The 17,008-nt window shown below is 37.9% G+C and overlaps 1 protein-coding gene across 5 annotated transcripts in view; it reads right to left on the bottom strand.

Annotated features, from left to right (window-relative positions):
• NRDE2 (NRDE-2, necessary for RNA interference, domain containing) overlaps positions 1–16,715 on the bottom strand; it is a 40,375-nt gene extending 23,660 nt beyond the window's left edge. For 4 of the 5 annotated variants that reach the window (XR_014228830.1, XR_014228831.1, XM_082317994.1 and 1 more), the window contains exons 1-6: positions 16,599–16,715; positions 8,974–9,082; positions 7,047–7,271; positions 4,780–4,929; positions 2,845–3,307; positions 2,251–2,653 (exon numbers count right to left, since the gene is read on the bottom strand). Coding sequence is in view for 2 of the 5 variants with exons in the window: in XM_082317994.1 (XP_082174120.1) it covers positions 2,251–2,653; positions 2,845–3,307; positions 4,780–4,929; positions 7,047–7,271; positions 8,974–9,082; positions 16,599–16,677 (1,429 nt within the window). In the remaining 3 variants the exon portion in view is untranslated. The remainder of the gene's footprint in view (positions 1–2,250; positions 2,654–2,844; positions 3,308–4,779; positions 4,930–7,046; positions 7,272–8,973; positions 9,083–16,598) is intronic. The other variant, XR_014228832.1, reaches the window with a different exon arrangement.
• Between the last annotated feature and the right edge of the window lie 293 nt (positions 16,716–17,008).

Below are 17,008 nucleotides of genomic sequence, written 5' to 3'. Positions count from 1 at the left end.
ACAGCATAAGATTTTCTGCATGATAAAAAAGAAAAAGATATTTGAAGAAATGCAAAGATCAGCATTTTCTTCGTGGTAAAAGCTGAAAACAGCATGAAAATACACACTCAATTCAGTCCATGATGCTAAGACACTTCTGCAGCTGAACTGACCTAAAAGATAAGGATGTTTCTCCCCAACCAGAAGGTATAATTTGAAAAACAGGACTCCCTTTCCACAGCAAAATTTGAGAATGCTTACCTTCATCTGCTTTATATTAACTGTTCCTAGTAAATCTAAAATATTACGAATTGTTATCTCAAAATTTAAGTAAAAACTGATCTATACTTTTAAATTAATTTTTACCTGCTTTCTTAAATTTCACGTTTTAAAAAAAACACGCACCTATTTCCAAGCAGAAAGTACTGTGTACTGAATTGAACACTAGATGGCATAGTCCACCACTGTTTAAAATTAGCTCTTACACTTTGTCATTATAAACGTCAAAAGTTGAAGATATAAGCCTACCATACATCTACACTGCTACTCACTTCATAATTAATTTGCGAAACTCTTTGTATATTTATCTTAACGACCAATCTGGTAATCTTCCTAAGTACACTGACAGTTCAAACTCAGCCAAAGAATTAGACAGTCACTTAAAAAAAAAAAAAAAAAAAAAAAAAAAATCTCAGATGACGAGGTCTCCCCACTGGAAATTTCTCCACTCCTATCATTTGAATTCCAAAGAGGAGAAAACAAAAAACAAAACCACAACAAACCAAGAACCAAACCCCTCAACAGTGTTCATAAACAAATCACTGTAGTCCTAATACAGAACAACAAGACATTAAGAGTGGAACAGAAACACAAATAAAGTTGAGTTCATTTTCATTTTAATTTATCTATAGACATCGGCAGCAAACAAGTATTTTGAAAAATGTCAATCAATCTAGTATAGTTAACTAGTTAAAGGAACTCCATTAAAAAAAATTTTCATAGCAGTTGACAAACAGTATTTAATGAGTCAAATATGTTATGTGCAGGGGAACAAAATGAAAGAAAAACCTTTCTCTTTGAAAAAACAGATGCCGAATAGAACGTTTGTCCCGAGACTCATTCATTGTGGTTAGTGTACAAAGTGACTGAAGTGTTGGAAATCAGAGACAGTAGAAGCAATTAAAAGCTATCAGGTAGTAAAATATCCACCTGCCAGCACAGGACTTTTCTTTCACAGCATTTTTTCCAAGTGCTTGATCCAAGATCAATCAACCGAAGATCATAAGAGATCTGAACACCTGAAACTAATTTGTAATCCGGCATCTGGATCTGTAAATCCAGACTGGGTATTGCGTAACAGATTGAGCAATGGCGCTAAGAGCAGTTACAGGACTTGGATAAAAATAGTGGTTCCTTGGACTATGCCACACATGAAGAAATGTGGACTGCTTCATAATAGTCTCCTCTAGATCTAAAACAAATTTTAAAAGGAAAAAAACCCCGAAACCTATTCATGGTAACACTAATATTTCCCCCTCCTGAGTGTATTCATAGATTAACAATCAAAATGACCACCCGAGGTAGAGAAGCAAAATGAAAATGGGATAGGTTGTCATTTAGCTCCAAATAAATTTAAGCCCATGCCAGAAATGAACATGAACTCGTTTCTTCCCTGGATCCAGTCCAGCATCCTAACCATCTGACTAATTTTCCTTCCAGGGATAACTATATAATAAATTATAAGTAGTAGATATATGTACACAATAAATAAAAAAGGCATGATCATATGGTGTTACAGTTTAGAATTCTCCATCTACGAAATGGGATGCTCAAGAAAATTTCATATCAGACTTCCCACATTCCTTCTCTTTTCTGGATTAAAGTAATTAAATATAAAACTTTTGAACGAGAGATAATTGTTTCTTTCACAAGCCAACTTTTTTTTTTTTTATAAACATTTTTCAAAGATAAAAGCACATCTCTTGGTTGTTGGCTGCAATTCTCCAGCCTTGACATTTGTACTGTAAACCACTCAGCACATTAGACTTTACTGGATGTTATATCACAACTCTCCTGGGGAAGAAAAGCATCTGCTATATCCATATTTGCTTGGAATATCTGCTTTAATTCTCAGCTAAGAAATCAGGATGCCAGGCATTTTAAGAGAATAAAAACTTCCTGTAGTACACAGGAAAGTCTATTCTTATAGAGAATGTAGTCAACTCCTATGAAGACCATTCTGACCACAACATGAAACAGAGAGAACCTTACCTAGCATAGCTTCTTCTGTGCCAGGCAGTAGAGGATGTGATACCATGCTGCCATCCTGAACAGCTGCCAATGTAGTTAAACATTTTCCATAGAGACTATTGATTTTTGAAACAGAAAAGGTAGTGAACTGACTTTGACAGAACAAGAGATATTTCTTCCACAGCTCCGGATTATTGGGATGTAAGAAAATTAGCTTCTGCCATTCTTTGATCAAAGCTGGTGGTTCCCAGAATTCTGTGCAAAGCTTCAGCCTGGCGAGTTTCAGATCAACATTACTTGGATTGCTTTCAATTGCCCTCTCTAAAATAGCCAGTTTCTTTTCTAAGAGTAACTTCAGTGATTTTCTTCTTACTTCCTGCTCTCCCTTACTGGCATAAAGGCTGGGTCCTCTCATTAATTCATCCTTAAAACAAAAGGAAAAATCATTACAACATCAGGAAGAATCACCACAAGAATCAGAAGAAGAATGCTGACATTTGTGAAGATGAATTAACAGCTCACCAATAGAAGATATACAGTCCTAAACAAATGAAACTACAATATAATGTTCATGTATTACTTATAATAAGCAACCAGGTCTGTCAGAACACATACCTGAAAAGAAACAAATTCCATCCAAGCATTAATATCTCTTGGGTTTTCTCTGACTTTCTTGTTATGTTCTTCCACTTTTGTCATTAGAACGGAGTTAATGTTCATCCCAGGCTCTTGACTTGTTTGCTGTGTATTTGCTGGCTCATGGTCTGCACTCTTGGACCCTTTTCCTTGTAGCCACACTGTAGTTGATGGATCGTAAATCCCAAGAGGATTTACCTCTGTTGTGTTGGAAGGATCATCAGTTTCCATTTGGAAAACTGGTATAAAAGCAGTTGGGTCAGGTGGAGAACTTTTATTGCAAACAGGAATCCCATCTGTGTTCAGCAGGTTCACATTGTTCTTTGTGAAGTAGCGCTCAGGTCGCCTCTGTAATTGCTTCCTTTTTGATGCAGAACTGTCCCAAGTTATACACTGTTTCTTTGCATCTATGCCAAGACAGGACTCTCCTCTCCTTTTATATCTTAGAAGCAAAAATACAATTAAACATCTTCTAAAACACACATTACAAAAGATACCTCCTTTTTGAAAGAAAGCAGGAAAGAAGTACTTTAATTCAAATTGATGAAAATAATGTATGCATAGACCTTCCAAAGTGTAAGAACTTGATAACTTTCTCCTTAAGATCTCAATTTATATATTTTTTCAGTAGCATCACAACTTTTATTATCATACTAAGCTTCCTCTGAGTTCAACAATGTCTGTCATACTCAGCAGAAAAAAAATATTTTTTTCCTCCTATCATGTTAAGCCGTGTAGACAAACGTGGAGAAAGAACAATAGACAGCATTATTTAAGGCTATTTAGATTAGATTATTTTAAACTGAAAAATCAGACACCAGTAGTTCAGTCCAGTAATATCTTTCTGTATCCCTAAACCTCTATCCATTTCATATGCCAAGAAGTGGCGGAGAGGTGGAGAGGAAAGAGACCAGGTTCATAAAGGCCACAATAATCCTATGGATTAAGAAAGGAAAATACCATCTTAAAATATTACCAAGAATGTAATTTCAGTGGCAGACATAGTGATGTGCAATGCTAAAATAACACTTTTCATCTGAAACAATAGCTGACAACCCAAAGGTGGCAGAAAATTGGAACGGATTGTAACCAGGCAATTTTACTGCAAAGGTATATACACTACAAAAATAAAACCCATAAATACTCCCTCCTCCACAAATAATTACTTTTTATATATAGTAAACAATTTTCCTTGAGAACATCAAGAAGTAAGCGTACATACATAATGCACAAGCTCAACATAGGCTCCTTTAGATAGGCTTCTCCATCAATGCGGGGAAATGTTCTGAAGGGTCATCATAGTACCAGTAACCCATGAAGGATGTTGAACATGCAATTTCATCTACAGTCATTTGAAATGTAGCAATGCATAAGATAGATACCCTTTAGTACAATGTCTGGGTGATCTAACACAGAATCTGTTTGCTAAGGAAGTATCTGTACCTTTTTTTTTTGCAAGGATATCAAACTACTCAAGTAAACCTCTTGCCAAATCTAGTATGAAATAATCAGTACCTTCATTTCTCTTTCAGACACAGAAACAGAACAACAGAGATCAAAAGGGGCACTCGTCCAAAGATGATCTATAACAGAACCCGGGATTTCCGACCTGCTTTTGCATCTGCCCCATGCTGCCACCTCCAGATGGCAGTTCTACAAGCTCACATGCCTGCAGTCTACTACACAGAGAATGTTTTTAGAAAAAATGAAAACCATGCACCTTATTCCTATTATTTCACAGCATCTTTTGCCTTTTAAAATATTCCTACCCAATGCAAAGTCAAAGTTTGAAATAAACCATTCAGTTATTTTCTCATCTTCTACATAGAAATTTCACAGCCAGACTCAAGCTAATGAATCTTGAGATAGTGACTCTGTGATAGTTTGAATACTATAGAAACCAACATATTGTACCTTGCTATGTCCCCTCGATACAGGGATTTGTAGGCCCAGTTTGCAGGGTCTGGTTTCTTGTCTATTCTGAAGGTTTCTGCTGAGAAAGCCTGGATATCATCAAGCCAAACAAAGCGATTGCTGGTAAGATTTGACGTTTTCTTATCTAGACTGAAGAAAAGGAGAAGTATATTCTAAACACTGGTGAATATATTCAGCGTTTACAAAACCCAGGAAACACTGCATTTCTGTAGTTCATAATAATTTAATTTACTCAAAGTCATGGTACATAATCCATCACTGCAAGTCAGTCACACATTGGGAAAGAGACAACTAGAAATGCACTAATAGGACCATCAAAACAAAAAAACCCACAAACACTCCTTGCACTTCCAAAAATTGGATTTAGGATTATGAAAGGTAATAACCAGATTTAACCAATTAATTGCTTGGTAAACTATAATCTGAAAGCCATATATTACTACTTTTAAAATTTACGTTTGTCTTCCTTAATTGTGGCATCTTACTAAAAGAGGATAATCTGTAAGGGGATTACATTGATTAGCTGTAATTATACCCATGCATTTGATAAAATAGTGTGCAAAGTGCTTTATGGATTACAGTTCTACAAATGAACTTAAGTGGAAATTGCCACCTGCCTCCAAACTGAGCTTCCAATCTGAATTCATGTTACAAATATGTAACTTAGTAAATGAATTTTATAGTCTTGAGAAGTTTCTAAAATTTCACAAGACCTATTGCATTTAGAGCCATTTTGTGGTTCAGGTTTCAAAAACAGTCTCCTGAAAACTCAATATTTTCTCAGTATCAACAATATATGCAAAGAAGTGAAAACAGACACACTGAAAGGACTTCAGCCCTTTCATTTGGGCAAAGCACTGGCTGGTTGGCCCAGTCTAGCAAACAGCTGATGAAGCAGGTTCAGCACGTAAGTCCATTCCACCCAGCCCATACACCCCTCCAGCAAAGACAAGAGTGACTGGGCAGAGCAGAATGGTCTTAGCATCCCAATGATTTTTACTGTGCTTCCTCACAGCCAAGTAATCCTTCGCTGCCACAAGCCAACAAGAGAGTCTTCATACGGGAGGTGGTGAGGGTGGCTAGAGGCAGCAGACAACTCTGGTACCACTGCTATTCTTCCACAGGGAAACAACGTTAAGAGCCCTTGGCATAGACACATGCCCACGAGCCTATGCTCTCACCTCCTGGTAAATCTGCCTTGGGAAAAGCAGTAAATTGGGGGAGAGTCAAGGACTGCCTGGACTACACCCAGCTGTAACAACAATTCCTCAATGTCACCAAATCCTCATTCTGTCCCCAGGAGCAGCTGCAGCACTGTGAACTGGAGCCAGAGCTGCTGATGCTAAAGAAAAAACAGGAACCAGGGAATCAGAGAGGCAAAATGGCTGCTCAAACTAGCAAATGTGATGAGAAATCGGGAAAGGTGACTTATACAGCCAGTTAGATTGGGCCACTTTGAATGAAATGATCAAAACCCAACAGACTGAGAAAAGCTCAGCTAGGTATGCCAAACCTGAATACTCAATGTGTTCACAGAACCTCTTTAACTGCTCAAAGATCATGCTAGTCACTAGATATCTATTTTCTAGGTCTGTAGAAAAATGACACCTCCACTAATTACACAGTACTTTAGAGCTCCTGGAATTAACAAAAAAGATCTAGCAAAACAATTTCAATTGTTCAAATACTCATCTAGATGTACCGTAAGCAAGAAGTACGAAACACACAGCACAGAGCAGTAAATGGCTGGACATAAATGCTATATCGTATAACAAACTTTGTCTTAATATGAAAAAAAAAAGAAGGAAATGTTAACTCTATGAGGAGGAAGTTATATCACAAGGCAAACACAACTGTATGTTAAGACTTTTGCACTAATTAAGAATAACATTTAATGCAAACCCTCTCCAAACTCTCCCAGTAAATCAAAGATCTGTGAAAGGAAACAAAATGCTTACAAAAACTGAACATAAGCCTCTACATGTCTTTAAAAATACATTTCATTACTGCCATACCATGCTTTGTTCTGCAGAATATACTATTCACAGAATATTTTAGTCACAGTTTTTCGGATATAATTAAACAAGTGTTTCTAATTCTATTCTCATTGCTTTGAATACAGGTTTACTCATATACAGCTTAGAAAAAATTACCCACCGGTGGCAAGAATTTAATTCATAAAGTTGAAGAGACGAGTACAAGAACACAATGAATTTACGTCTTGCATAGTATTAATAAATACATACTTTGCTGCTGCTTCCTTTTCGTGATTTCTGTCACTTCTTGTGGCTTTGTCCTTGACGTGCTTAGTGTCCAGGTCCGATTCACTGCTACTGGAGTCCCCTTTGGTTTTCTTTTTTGTCTTCTTATAGTGGTGATGCTTTTTCTTTTTCTTTTTCCTTTTCTTACTTGACTGTTTCAGACTCTCATCTGTACCACTTTCCCCTGACAAGTCTGATCTTGAAGTAGTCCTGCTTGGAAACAAGGAGAGAGAGAGAGAGAGAGAGATCTATATATATATCTATACACATCTATATATCTAAGTAGTAAAACTGTAAAGAAATATCACCATAAGAAAGTTCAGAATAATTTTACCCTTTACCATTATTCTCCCTGTATTTTTGGAGAAGAGAGTTAGCAGCAACACATACAATGAAAGTGATAAAAATTTGCATTAAGTAACAACTATTTATATTTTTTCAGCTTCTGGAATTACTGACAACCAGTCTTAAAGTTTTAATTGTCAAAAGCATTTTGATGTGTGATCTGTATAAATATCCATTTGTTATCATCGCCAAATTAAAGAAGATGACTGAGCTGATAAAATTTCCTAACTTTGCTACGACAACTTAGGTCAAGCTAAAAGGATGAGAAATCATTCAGGGTGATCTAAAAAAACAAAACAAAACAAAAAAAACCCTGCACTTTTTTTTCCTTGTTTCTTTATGATTTACACAAGAAATATCAAAAACATACTTTTAAAATAATTTCCAGATTAGAAATTCAAATCTCACCTCTCAAAGAACAATTTTTGATGACTATTGAATTAATGTTATCATATAACATAATGTAATAACAAACACTACATGCAACAGACAACTGACTTACTGAGAGATCACAAAAAGGACAGTTAGTTTTGACAAAACACACGTATATGATTGTACATACTACATACACTCCCATACTTAATGATCAACTGAAATAATGGAGGTCTTCTCAACCCTTAATTAAAGCACAAGCTCTTTTTAAATTCCTTTTTTTACAAGCTCTTTGTAAATTCCTTAGTTTTATGACATTAAAGTCCGGAAAAGATTGGAAGAAATATAAGCAGAATATATGACTGATAAACAGAACAGTGACTGCATTTCAATCACACAATACATGTAAATGTAAGAATAAGTATACAAAAAGATGTATTCAGCTGTGATTGTTATTATAAAGACATTCTCTATCATGACCACCAACAGTCATCGTAAACACAGGAGCCTGTATCAAATTAAAAGTGACTAAGTTTTTGAACTTGGCAACTGCAACTTGATTCCATTAATTATTAAGTGTTAGTTATAGTGTAGATATGCCAGGTATAGCAACTATTCTAGTGAAAGTATTAAAAAGTAGTTCTTCAGCAAACATGGCTGCTTAAAGCCCATTTTTGTAAAAGAATATAATCACCCACTTCAGTGATCAGTATGTTCTACACAGCCGCACAACTTGTGAATTAATGAAATATTACATGTATCATCTTCAACTAGTTTTTAAAAAGTAAAAAACTTGACTGTGAAATGGCTGATTGAACTGGTTTTCACAGAGAAATCACAAAGATGATGCTTAATCTTTACATTATTTCAAGGGTCACTTAGGACATTCAAAAGCTAATGAAGAATCATGATCACTCAGTTCCCTTTCCATTCCGAAATAACAATGATTTAAATGCAGCTGTGAGAAAAAGAAAATGGGAATGTAATTGCATAAGTATAATTTCTCATTATTTTAAGTTAAAGGACATGGAAGCATTATTCATACTTTTATATATGACTCAGTTCAGGCCTTTTTAAATACTGAACAGTGGAATAAAAAGCACCCCTAAAAGCTCCTGATTTTGGTCTCACATAACAAAAGATAACCAGGACATAAGAAAGAGGCTATTTTAAAAGATACTGAAGTATATTCTACCTTATTACTGGTGATTTTTCAGGGGTAAGATTTGCAGCTTCTGTAGTGCGCTGATGCAGTAATAGTGCATCTTCCGTAGAGAAGCTTGGGTTACTAAGCCAGTCCAATCCTGCAGGTAAAGGAAAGTGTGAGATCAATACAAATTAGCTTGCTGTGCTTTTTAAAACTGGGAGTCAATCTAGTCAGCAGACAGCTAAATTCACAGCAAATGTCACTAAGTCATGTGTAATAATTGAGCATATAGGAAGGCAGTCCATGAAATTTCCATTTAGGCGAAGACGAGGTTTTAATGAGGTAAAATATTTAGGAGCTGGAATCTTCCCCTGACATCAATCTAAGCTTTAAAACCCCCACTATATAATAATACTTTAAAGTTCATACTGAAAGCAGATAATATGTTTTATACACTGCTATATACTTAAAAAACCCAAACCTGTCCAATATTAATTTTTACCATGCAAAATTTCTAACTTTATATATTTATATATTTAATGTTATATATGTATAATTATATAAGATCATATATTAATATATTTTATAATTATTACATACAGTGCATAATATAGATATTTACATATTTGACTTTAAAGAGTAAAATTGAAAAAATTACAGGACATAATTACTTGAAAGGTGTAGTTAATGAATTCAATACAACTTATGCAAACTTACAAAAATTTACTTTACTCACTGTATGGAAAATATCTTTAACGTGCTTTTATTGATAGGGACACCCATTACTGATAAGAACGTTCAAGTGTTTTACACAAGGTCAAAACGTGTCATTGGGTTCTCAGTTTTGTAACCACCAAAATCATTAGACTTTTAAATAGTGTGAAAAAGGCTAATTGATGCTAATTTTGATATAGTAGTCAGCATTAAGTATTCTGCATCTAGACCTCAGCCATTTCAGTCATCGGTTAAGATCAGATACTGACAGGATGTGGAGGGGGAATTTTTTTGCCATGATTTTACTGATATTAAAACTTCTACAACAATTTTCATAGATATTTCATTTCTAGAATTCTTTTAAGTATGCGAAATTTTCTAACATATTAAACAATAAATGTTATTTCACATAAGCACAGAATTTAACATCAGCCTCTCCAGTGCCAGACCACAGGAGATAACAAAAAAAGGAACAAATTTGGTCTCCCTGTTTGTTCTCCATGCTCTTTACAACCACTTTTGCCTCGGTGTTCTTCCTGTCACACTCTTGTCTCTGTGCTTTTGACTACACTGACCTCTAATCCTTAAATAGCATGAACTCATTGTCTGCCAAGCCATACATCTCTCCTCCTTCTAAAGTATTTCTTTCAGAAATAGCTCTTCATACCAAAATTCTTTCTTCTGTCTCATATCCCTGAATTGTTGTCCACAAAAGGATTTAAAATGAAGCAGGCTGCAAAACAGTTTGTTAACCGAAGTTAAACTCATCAAGAAGTACGTACAACCAAGCAAAGCTCCAGTTCGCGTTTCCCAAGAGACTGGCCCTGCTACCAAAGGCCCCACGGGGAGGGCCACCTTCCCTGGTTCCTCTTGACCCTCCACTCCATGCAGAGGAGAACCCACAATTCGTGGCCCTGGCAGGACCAAAACACACTTCCCAGGAGCGCCCCAACCAACATGCTGCGGAACACTACCACACACCATTTCCCAGTTCACCAACATGTAGGATGTAGACTGAGAAATAAAAGTTCAGCTGTATAATACATATGCGTATTATTGTAACCTTCTGCCTGGCAACCAGAATCACCAAACCTAAGGCAAATACCCTACCCTGTTTTGTTGCAAATCAACATGAGGGGTTTTTTTTCCCTTCCAGGAAAAGACTTAAGATATATTAATGTAAAATAAGAATTAAAATTGAAACCTTAAAACCTTACTTGCCTATTTAAAATACAATAAAAATCTACTATTTATTTTAAATTAATTCACGCTGGCACAAACGCCTTCATTTTAAGTATGTGTCTATGATTCTAAAACTGTAAATCTACCACAAAGCATTCTTCCAAAACTTTTGGCGAGCTTAAAGGAGAAAGATTTATGCTGGATAATATGCAAGCAACATTTCACTTGCCTATCAAAATAATTATTCCCCTGCTGGGGAATAAAGTGTTATGCAACAATAAGTTAATTTCTTATTTCAATCCTGTAAAAGATGTATTAAGAACCAACCTAAAATCAGAATCACTTCTTAAAAGAACTGCATTTAGTATTTTCCATGAAATACCAAAATGTTTCTCATGGATAATTCTGTAACCATTACATATTTAAAACACACAGGAGTTAAATAAATTCATACACTTGATAACTGCATAATCAAATTGGAGTGAATAATGCAATATATGTCATGCAGCATACCAAGTGCCGCTTCATACCTGAGATTTTTGATATATTGGTAAATATTGGTATATTTATTAAATGTGATATTGATTTTAAAAATTATCTTCCCTATATTCGATTATTTGTGCTCATTTTGGTAATGAAGACGGGGTGCAAAGGAATGCAGGAGCAAACTGCAACCCTACAATGTTTTTCCACCGGTCACACTCTGGTCTTCCTTAAACATAGATGAATTCAGAGAAAGTACAATAGTCCAGAGCACTCCAGATTTCAGTAAATGCAACTAATCTGTGCATAAAGCCTTTTCTTTCTCTACAGAATTAAAGGGGACATTTAATTCCCTAAAAAAAAAAAAAAATCCATCTTTGTTTTGATTTGCGTTGTATTACCCAGATCCACCTAAGAAAACAGAAAAATTTACTGTTTGGCAGAGTCTCTGGTGTAAAGGTGTATCATATAACAGCACAAAACTGTTACTTATTAGCCAGACAGATCTCCTTAAAATTATTATATCTGCTCCAAAGATATACAAAACGTATCTAATTTGTCTTTGGCCCAATCTCCAATAACATATTGCAGGCACGACGATATCCTCTGTAGCCTTTGAGCTTCTCTTTTTAATAAATTATTTTTACTATAAAATATTATAAATTACCCTTTGTAATGTGTAATAAATCATTTACTAGTATTATTTTTTGGTAGAAATAAATTTATTGTAAAGTAGTTCTGTATTGATTTGAATGAAGAATTATGGTTCAAAGATGACTTGAAATATATTAATACTAATACTCCTGACACTTAACACTGGGTTACTTTTTTATAAAAAGTAAGCTCGAAGGCAGAATGAAGTTAAATAATTTGCGTTCAGTCATACAGAGTTGTTGATGACAAAATTCAGAATTCAAGACTTAAAATATTCAGACCATTAGGAAAAAAGTCTAAGATGTTTAACTTTTAAGACCTTGATCTAAGGTCTTTTAAAATGCTGTATGCATCAAAACGGGCTTTTCATTGATTTGAAGAGCATAATATCAGGTCCTCCAAAGATTAATGCAGATAATGCATTTTTTAATATTATTCATTAGTGTAAACACTTTAGATACAGACCAGCCTAAACTAGGAAAAAAATGTTTGCATACAAGTATGCTAAATTTTATAACCTAGGGTCTTATGGCACTACAGTGCCAAATAACTCCCAAATGGAGACACAGATCCTTAGCAGCACTAAGAGCTTCAGTCTTAAAAACTGAAAAATATAAAGCAATTGATACATTTCTTTTTAAAATGGCATTATTGATCACATTGACAAAATGAACAGAGAAGAAAATAAACAAAGACAGCAGTAAAGCTCCAGCTGTTTTAAAAGACACAATAAAACATGGAGCTGACCAACCATAAAAACTTCCCTGAGGCATAAAACACATTTTAAACAAAAGAGGCTGCACCTGAACTGGCCAAAGAGTAGAAAGCAGTTATCTTTATAGTTCTCTGTTTAAAAGGCTGTTCTAAGACCAGAACCACATTCTTAAATAAAAAGAGTGAGTTGGCAAAATTTTCATTCCCCTCCTCCTCGCAGCAAATTAATCCTGCAGCTCACAAAAGGATGAAGCCTGGATTTCTGAGTTGTGTCCTCCATCCTTTACACTCCCCACCGCTGCCACAGCTTCAGGGATTATCTGGGTTCTCTAGACCCTTCTACAGTACTTTGCCATATCCCTTAATTACTGGCTGGGCAAAAGGCAGCCTGGGCTGTGTCAGACTGTGATCTCCGAAGATGTTTATTAGTTGGCTAATGTACATAATGCTCATTGCCAAGCCCATCTATCCCGGTAACAGTTCAATTCATGTTACAGCCTCTCTCTCAGCATGGCACTTTATCTAGATTTATCTTGTCTAAGCAAATGTAGATTTTCACAGACCTCCTCTACTTTTGCCATTTCTCTCTCACCACAACAAATTTGACTGAAAGGGTTAAAACTCCTGAGGAGGAAGAAAGAGATATTGAGTAAGTAGGCTGGCAGACAGATGCATAACAAGCATGCATGAGATCCATTTCCATAGGAAATCTGCCTTAAATATAGCAAAATAATGTCTATTATCACCATCAACTATTAGCAATGAACTTCCAAGATGTCATTTTGACTTAACTTTACCTGAAAGCATCCGTTATTCCCTTACAGATGTGAAGCCACTCACTAACTTGGTGCAATATGATTACAACAGTAAGCACAAGCAGAATAAGGTTTATTTTTTATATTTTAAATTATTGTTTTAGGGCCCCCAAGGAAAACTCACCTTGAGAAACAGAGTCATAAACATTAATCCCCTGACTGTGCCTGTAGCTTGGTTCTACCTGAACAGATGAGATCAAATTGCTTTTTTAAAACATTGAAGAATCATACTGCAAGAACCAACCCCTGTAGCACAGTCAATATGCCTCTGTGGATACACAAGGGAAATGTTTAGAATTCTCCAACTACAGTATTTTCTGAACAATTTAATCAAACTGACCTAATACTCTGGAAAGAACTGAACAATTTTTTCCATTACACAACATGCAAGTCCAAACCTCCTTGTAAATCATCTCCAGTGAATCAGTTAGCTGGATACAAACATTTCAAACATCAAAATGTATTTCAAACTTTAAAACTCTGCCTTTTCATTTTTTTTACTATTTTTTCCTTGTCAGATGTCTAAAAAGTTTATCATTTTTGCAGACCAGATTTACTTCTTAAAGAACATAAAGAATAAAAGATATAAAAGACTTCTTTTGTGATAATATGCACGTACTTGTTATTGTTCTACTCTACCATCCACACTCATGAGCATAACAGTAGAAGCAATCCAATGGCATTCTTTTTATACCTTCCCAGGAAAAAGAAAAAATTAAAAATTTACAGCGCATGTCTACAGAAACAATTTTTAAGTCACGCAAAGCCTTTTGTTGTCTCTCAGAATCCTGAAAATCTGCTTTCAGCAAAAATCTCTGCATCGTCTTACCTATAGAATAGTTCAGACTGTAAATAATGCTGTGCATATGCTTACTGCTGCGAGTGGGGTTAATTATTACCACTGCTCTGTTCAGTACGGCTACTGATAAATTTGTAATTTATCTTCTACCAAAAACTAATTAAGCTTGACAACATAATTGTAAGAAACCATATACAAAATTACTTTGCACTCTAGAGGTTGCTGCAACTCAGCAATCTAGCAGGATAGGAAGAGTGTACAGCAATACTTCAGTTCCAGACAGCACTTATATTTATAAATGGTTTAGGAAGGTTTTTAAGAGTATGAGACAGAGGTGGCCGGAGGAATGAAACATGGCCAGCATATTTACATTATTACCTCAACTTTCGTAATAAAACTATGAAGCAGTCCTAAATGACTGCAAAAGACACCTCAGTTTTGCATATCATGTTAAATACAACATACCCCGTGATCTCTGTATTATGATGGACTTTGGCTTCATATCAGCTCTGAGGAAAGAGTCATCTATCAGACAGATACCAAAGTTGCCTGTCAAGTTCTCAAGTTCTCAGAAGCTGAACGTGTGAAATTTGATATACGCCACCATAAATGTGGTTCTGAGTTAACACTTAATTTTTATAACTTATACTGAAATGTGGTTGTTAAAAACAAAGTACAATATTGGCTAAAACACAAAACAAACAAATGCTGTTTCTTAAAGTTTTGTCAATAATTCTCATAGAAAAAACTTCCAGTAGACCAAAATGAAACCCATAAACAGTGCTAATAACTGAAATCTAGATCCCAAAGTCAGTCTTAACATCTTTTTCTGTGTAATTTGATCTTCTAGACAGGTGGCCTACAGTGACACAGACTACACATAGCAAACCTAAATGCTAAATTCCCAGAGTTTTAAAAATATAAGCAAGGTCTTACTACTAGAGAATTTTACCGTACCTCTGCCTGGAAGAGCAGCTTCTCTCTTCCTAGAAGCTATAATTTGGGATCTTATTACATCCACTATTCCCTGCACCAAGTGTCATTACCAGAAAGGCTCCTGAATGTGGCTAGAACATCTCTGTACTGGCAGAGTGAGTATCAACAGCTGCAACGCCATCAGGGGGTAATGCACAACTGGTCAGAACAAGAAGCTAACCCCAGCCTGTACTGCTAAAAGCTTCAAAAACTCACCATGCTGGCTGGACCAAACATACACGAAAGTTAGCCTAGGCAAACAATTTTATTAGTTTCCCCTTGCTGTGGTGTCTACAGGATGGGCAGACTCAAGGGTGGTGGAAGCTGGCAAGCAAAAAGCATAGTTCAAAACATCTCCCAGCAGAATTAATAAATGCTGCGCATCCTTCTGAGTTTGGCAATAGACCAGATAGGATTCTTTACTCATTTAATAAAAGTATAACTTGCTAGACAGCAACCATGACAGTCAAAATGATAAACTGAATCATAATCTCACGCACGACCTTCCAAAAGATATCCTTTACAACTAAAATTTGGTTTAATAAGGAAGGAAATGAGAAAACACTTTTTACGTTATTCAAGGCTAGTGGGGAAAAAAGAGAAAAGAAACCCTCGTTTTCTGCATAAAGCAAACCTTCTCCACCACACACAAAGTTAACATCCACCTGCTTTTGAAAGGTGGGTATTTCTACACCACGCCTCCAGCACCTACCAGCGGAGAGCTGGAAGCGAATCTGAACGCACCCGGGAACCCGCCAGCGAGAAGCCAGCGCCGCTTTCGGGGAAGGCCCCTGCGTCGGGTTCTCCCCAAAGTCACCTCACCAACTTTATTCCCAAGCACGAGAGCGTTATTCAAACGGGCCGCCACGCGCCTTGCGCAGCGCGCGCCTCTGCGCGCCGCCGGCGGGCCCGCACGCTGCGGGGGAGGGAGGAGCCGCGGCCGCGGGTTACACCGCCCTCTGGGGCAGCGCCCGCACGGCGCACTCCGCGCGGGGCCGCCCGGCCGCCGGCCCCTCCGCCGCGCCCCCGAGCCGCTGGGCACAGACCGCCGCCGCCGCCGGGCTCCCGGGCCCCAGCGGCAGCACCGCCCACGCCGCAACTCCATGGCGGGGGCGGAGCGCGCCCGGCCCGCAACGCACGCACGGCCGGGCCGGGCTATCCGGTCGGAGGGAGGCAGGGCGGGCGGGCTGGCGGCCGCAGCAGGCCCGACGGGGTGCGCGGAAGGGCCGGCACGGTGCAGGAGGCTCCGTGTGGCGGCGAATGGAAGCGGAAGGACTTCCCGAGGGCCGGGACCGCGGAGGGCTGTTGGGGAAAAGAGGGTTCTCCCAGGACTTTACCTTTCCTGGAGCCCTCGCTGCTGCCGGCTGGGGGCTCCCCGGGCTCGGCGGCACCGGCAAAAGCCGGGAACAGAGCCATGTCTCAGCTTACCGCCACTACTATCTGCCCGAACTGCCCCGCGGAGCGGCGGGGCAAGATGGCGCCGCGGCGCCGAGCATACTGGGAGATGTAGTTCGTCCGCTCGGCCGCCCAAAATGGCGGCGGGGCCCGGTGGCTGCTGAGGGCAGGAAGGCTCAGTGCCGGGGCTGCTGCGAGCGCCCTGCCTTCTCCAGGCCTCCGCGTATCTTGCGCCTTCCGCTGCTGTCCCTGAGGGGACTGGAGGAGGGAACTGCTGGGGGGAGAGGGAGGGATGGGGTTTCCAAAGCCAGCGTTTCCTTCCCCGGCGCCCTGGCTGCTCTCATGGGGTTCC

The sequence above is a fragment of the Platalea leucorodia genome, assembly GCF_965183815.1.
Source record: "Platalea leucorodia genome assembly, chromosome: 7".
In the NCBI taxonomy this organism is placed as follows: Eukaryota; Metazoa; Chordata; class Aves; order Pelecaniformes; family Threskiornithidae; genus Platalea; species Platalea leucorodia.
This window is presented reverse-complemented; position numbering and strand designations above follow the sequence as displayed.